Raw genomic sequence first — 6,000 nt, forward strand, 5'->3', positions numbered from 1 at the left:
CCACTGGTTATCCTCCTTCCACCAGGTCTCAGAGATGCCTATTATATCTAATTTTTCATTTAGTGCAATATATTCTAACTCCCCCATCTTATTTCTTAGGCTCCTGGCATTCGCATATAGACATTTCAAACTATGTTTGTTGTTCCTAAGTACATCATGCTTAGTACTTGACAGTATTAATTGGCAATCTTTTGTCTGATTTTTATTGTTATTTAAAGATACCCGATCTACTACAATCTCTTTTGCAACCTCACTATCAGGATACTCTATCTTCCCTGTTATGGTGATATCTTTGAAAGATACCTTATCCCAAACCATGCTCTTTTGAGCGACTGTCGGCCTTCCCCCCATTTCTAGTTTAAAAGCTGCTCTATCTCCTTCTTAAACGCCGATGCCAGCAGCCTGGTCCCACTCTGGTTAAGATGGAGCCCATCCTTTCGGAATAGGCTCCCCCTTCCCCAGAATGTTGCCCAGTTCCTAACAAATCTAAAGCCCTCCTCCCTGCACCATCGTCTCATCCACGCATTGAGACTCTGGAGCTCTGCCTGTCTCTTGGGCCCTGCACGTGGCACAGGTAGCATTTCAGAAAATGCTACCCTGGAGGATCTGGATTTCAGCTTTCTACCTAAGAGCCTAAATTTTGCTCTTGATATACAAGTGCCATTGTATAAGTCTCTGGTGAGGCCTCATTTGGAGTACTGCGTGCAGTTCTGGAGACCGCACCTACGGAAAGATATAAACAGGATGGAGTCGGTCCAGAGGGCAGCTACGAAATTAGTAAGCGGACTTGAATGCAAAAATTATAGGGACAGGCTTATGAACCTCAACATGTATACGCTGGAAGAGAGGAGGGAGAAAGGAGACATGATAGAAACATTTAAATATCTCAAGGGCATTTATGTACAAGAAGAGAGCCTTTTTTAAATGGAGAGCTCTGGAATGAGGGGGCATACGACAAAGTTAAGAGGGAATAGGCTTAGGAGTAACCTAAGGAAGTATTATTTCACAGAAAGGGTGGTGGAGGACTGTTCCAGAATTTAAAAAGGCATGGATTAAGCATGTGGGATCGCTTAGGAACAGGAAGAATTAAGGGTTACAGAGGATGGGCAGACTGGATGGGTCATATGGCCTTTATCTGCCGTCATGTTTCTAAAGCACATTATTTGGACATCGCTACCACTTAATTCTAACTTATCAACAGATGTTAACGCTCTATTTGATTTTCTTATTACTATAGCTCTGAAATTAGCTATTGATCACTGGAAAGATAATACCGATTTATCAGTATTTATGTGGTAGAATTGGGTATTGTAGAAAAAACACACAAAACCATTACACTTCATAATTTTTTGTATAAATCTCTTCACTTTTCGTAAATGTAAAACATTGGATTCTTACCTAACACTCAATTTAGCACTCCTATTACAGTCTTCCTTTTTAATTATAACTCAACTAATAGTTTATGACTATATTCACGTTTGTATTTCTCTTTTGTTATTTTTAAATTGTAGTGGGATTTACTGCTCATACCTGTTTGTATATGTGTAAGGACTGCATTGCCGAACTAAGGCCTATGAACCTAACTCTAGGCTATGTCATGGTTGCTACAAGACTTGCTATAGCAATGGACTGACAATCCAAGGAACATCTGTGCTTTCTCTCTCTGGTGTGAAGCTGCAGGAATGTGATTTACACAGACACCGATGTGGTAATCTTGGCTGACCATCTCTTGAGGCGCCAGCAATACCAAGGCTAGGGGTCTCATATCATCTGCACAGGCATTCTTATACCCAGTTAATGACAATTACCATCTGGTTAGCTCAGTGATTCATCTGTCCCCTTCTCCTCTACTGCTAATTCAAGACTCCGTTCCTTTTATCTTGCTGCACCTCAAGCCTAGAATAGACTTCCTGAGCTTGTACGTCTAGCCCCATCTTTGGCCATTTTCAAGTCCAAACTCAAAGCCCACCTCTTTACCACTGCTTTTGACTCCTAACTCACTTGCCCTGTCCTTTTATCCTCACCTCTTTATTCCCGTACCCTTGTTATGTCTGTTTACCTGTCTTATCTAGATTGTAAGCTCTTTGAGCAGGGACTGTCTTTTTGTGTATGGTGTACAGCACTGCGTATGCCTTGTAGCGCTATAGAAATGATAAGTAGTAGTAGTGGACCAAAGCTTTACCATTCACTGTCCACGTGCACACTTCATGCCAACAGTGTTTGTCTGCCAAGCTCATCCAACAAAAGAACTGTTACACGTGTAATACGATGTGCGCTATATGAGGGACACTGACTTACAAGAGGTCTACGCAAGACACAACAGCTACACAGGCAGTTAGATGTTAGACTGAGAGACAATAAACATTTCTCCGATGGGTGTTATTTCATTAGTCAACATGTAGACCCTCTGAGTTATTACTGAGGGGATGAAGCCCCGTGCTTATAAAGGAACTGAACTACAAATATGTGCCATACTAAGAACCAGTGCAGGGTAGCATCTTAGCTTCAACTAAAATAGTTCCAGAGAAGAGCTGTACACATTCCAGCTTCCTTGCCGATAGCCTTCTACAACAAACACAGACAGAAAACAAAGTGAAGCAGGCAGTCTATCCACATGGCCTCGTCCAGGAACCACCTGGGATACTTCAAAGCCTGCTGGGAAACTCCAGCTAGGCATCCGAGAAGGAAAGGAGAGACCTGTCACACACAAGGACGAAGGACTTTTGCAGGCGGCCTACAGAGTAGGTTAGTTTTCTTTCCTATAGTCGGGGCGAGATAAAAAGCATTGCCTTGTTCCAAGTGAGTCAGAACCTTTTGGCATGTGGTCTTAGGTTAGCACCGGTAGTTATGTCCCAGGAATAATTATTAGTTGCACTGATATTGTTACCTTACTGTTCTACAATACTGATACGTTTACTGCTAAGCTTTCCATAATGCTTTGACATACTAATATATCTTATTTTTTTAATATCACCAATAAATTGTGAAATATTTCCAAAGTTCAGCATTCTTCTCTCATATTGCCCACAAAACCTTCATGAGAACCTTCTTTGTTTTGCGACCACCAAGGCAAAACATACCCCAAACAGACAAGACAAGCCCAAACTAACCAGAGCAATTATTAGCTAATTACATTACTAGCCCTACAGTATCATTGTTTGACATTGTTTGATTGAAAGAGAGAACACTCTTTGCTGCCCCAGGTAATGAAGGGAAATTTTCAGCCCTGGGGAATTTAACTCATATGATTTCCTAGCAATCTACTACTACTATTAAACATTTCTATAGCGCTACTAGACTTACGCAATCCAGGCAAATATTTTGATATTTATCATACATGTGTTCTGTGAGATACATACCCACTTTATTTTCCTAGTTTTATTCTTTTTCATTCTGCTGGGAGGAGGGGGGAGGCGCCGAAAATAAAGTGCACACCTAGAAGGGCTGCACATTTAATAGTTAAGTGCTTAACATGCCTTAAAAATTCCCACATGTTAGACGACAGATCTTGCTTCCTCTCCAACAACAACCCAGAATTGCTCAACGGGGGCTCAATGGGCTGAACAGACTGCCTGCCAGGTTCCGGCTGGCCCTGCAGCTATGCTCCCAAGGTTGCCAAGCAGTGTGGGGAAGGTGGAGACCCGCACCCACAACCCTGAAGTAACTCCGGAGGCACAAGTCCATGGCACGTGGGGTCCGGGGCAAGGCAGAAGAGGTGGCTCGTTGAACTGAAAGGGCTGTTCTCTCTCCTCTCTTTGTAGCATCTCGCCTCCACTGATAGAGCTTCCTGTTTCTGGACAAGACACAACAGAGAGAGGCTCCTGGCGGCTGAAAAAAGCGGCATGCCTTCATTGCTGCAGCACTAAAGGCAAATCGTAGGACCAGAGAGGGGCAGGTAGGAGAGTGAGAACAGGGATGGGCAAGTTCAGGAGTGCAGAAAGATTTGGGGGAGAGAGAGAGAGAAAATGGGGACTGAAGGGGGAGGGTTCAGGAGTGCAGAAAGATGTGGGTGGGTGGGAGAGAATGGACACTACAGTGGGGAGGGGGGGAAGGGTTGAGGCTTCAGGAGTACAGAAAGATTTGTGGGAGGGAGAAGGGCTGAGGGTTCAGAAGTGCAAAAAGATTTGGAAGTGAGAGAATGGGGACAGCAGGGGTGGAGGGAATGCTAATAAGGAGCGCAGGAAGATTTACTGGGAGAAAGAGAGAAGAGATGTGTTTGAGAAGGCCAGATACTGGAAATAGGGGAATGGAAAAAACATGGTGATTGGGGAGGGGAGGTACAGTGCCCATGGAGGAAGGAGAGAAGGGACGTGTGTCCATGGAGAGGAGAGACAGGAAGAAACATGGAAGGGAAGAGAAGAGATGGAAACTAGAAAGATTTAAAAAGGAAAAAGAAAAATAGATGAAAGTAAAATGTGATAGATGAATATATTGTAAAAACAGATTAACATATTGCATGCATTTCTAGTCCTAATTATTGCAAGCCACATAGAACTGAACAACATTCAGATTATGCTGGATACAAGCACCAAAGATAAAATAAATACAGGGCAGGATGAAAGAGAAAGAAAAATAGTGAATAGACAGGAGGACCTGGAAGCAGAGTTCAGAACACAGTGAAGCAGAACCAGAGAACGAGATGATTGGAAAGATAAAATCACCAGACAACAGGGTAAGATAAATGATTTTATTTTTAGTTCGTAATTGAAATGTCAGTTTTGAGAATTTATATCTGCTATCTATATATTGAACTGTACAGGAGGAAATGTGAGGGGGAGGCTTTATGCGATTAAAAGTTTTGAATCCATGTAATGCCCTATTTATAAGCAGATCTTAAAGGCTGCAGAGCAATCCAGAAAGCAATCTTACCATGTCGCTTGCTCCGAACCGGATCCGGCTCCAGCCTGGAAAACAAAATGCAGAACAGTGAGTGAATCAGCACAAAATGAACCTATCCCTCCGCAATGGGCTTTAAGAAACTTGTACTGCTCCAAGCAAGAGGTCATGGGACAGACAGTAGGAGACAGATAAAAAGCACAAAACCCGGGTTTACTGCGACTGTTCCAGGCAAACTGCAGCTAAGCGGAGCAATGCAAAACTTAATATTCCAGGGGATGATAAAGATGTGGAATTCGCACCTAACACACAGCAACACTTCACTCTAAAGGGCCTCACCAAAGGAAGACTCACCACGTCCACGGTCTGACTGTCTTAGTGATGAGAGAGACGGTGAAGCAAGGTGCAGCACCAACCAAACTACCTTACCCCACAGCCCGCAACTTCCTGTACATCGTCACTTCCTGCTTTCGCCCCGCCTCTTTGACTTGCGTTGGAAGGGCCATCTTTGATTTGGGCAACCGCCAGCTGACTAGAAATAATTTTTTTTAAAAATCCCACGTTATATGTTGAAAGGCATAAAGCACCTTCCAGACCTAGCTTCCTGGTAAAAGAAAAGAAGCTTGGGGAGACTGAGCTTCAACCAGGCAGGCAAGCAACACCGAAAGGAAACAAGACAAGCACCAGGAAGACATCGCTGAGCAGGAGTTCACACACACTAGTTCCTACGCTACTGGCGGCTGGCTGGCGCCCGCCTGGCGGGACTCGTGGCGGGACGGCGGGAGCTGCAATTTGCCTCTTCCTCTGTCTAATTGGTTCTGACAAAACAGAATGAGCCAATCAGCAGCAAGAGATGTAATGGGGTGAAAATGCCAAAGTAGACGTAGTTTCGGAATTAGGGACTTGAGGCTGATGTCCAAATGCATAAAACCAAAAGAGCCAGCAGTGTGATTTTTGGGGATCTAGACTGTTTATCGAGCAAGGAGTGAAGTGTGACATCATTTACAAAAGGTTTCTCCCAGCTCTTTTCCTATCACAGTAGCAGCATACCAAAATTGTATGCAAAGCTATTATAATGAGTTAATTACTATACAAATTTGCATGCAAAGTGATGCACAGAAGCAGCTCCTACCTTTACCGAGGAAATTTAAGGAGTGGTCCAGA

At 43.6% G+C, this 6,000-nt stretch overlaps 1 protein-coding gene across 1 annotated transcript in view; it reads right to left on the minus strand.

The window, feature by feature from the left end:
- The window catches only part of CCDC9 (coiled-coil domain containing 9), a 64,614-nt gene extending 59,070 nt beyond the window's left edge, over nt 1-5,544 (minus strand). The window contains exons 1-2 of the mRNA XM_030217964.1: nt 5,191-5,544; nt 4,870-4,904 (exon numbers count right to left, since the gene is read on the minus strand). Coding sequence (XP_030073824.1) covers nt 4,870-4,872 — 3 coding nt within the window. The 5' untranslated portion in view covers nt 4,873-4,904; nt 5,191-5,544. The remainder of the gene's footprint in view (nt 1-4,869; nt 4,905-5,190) is intronic.
- Between the last annotated feature and the right edge of the window lie 456 nt (nt 5,545-6,000).

The sequence above is a fragment of the Microcaecilia unicolor genome, chromosome 11, assembly GCF_901765095.1.
Source record: "Microcaecilia unicolor chromosome 11, aMicUni1.1, whole genome shotgun sequence".
Taxonomy (NCBI): domain Eukaryota; kingdom Metazoa; phylum Chordata; class Amphibia; order Gymnophiona; family Siphonopidae; genus Microcaecilia; species Microcaecilia unicolor.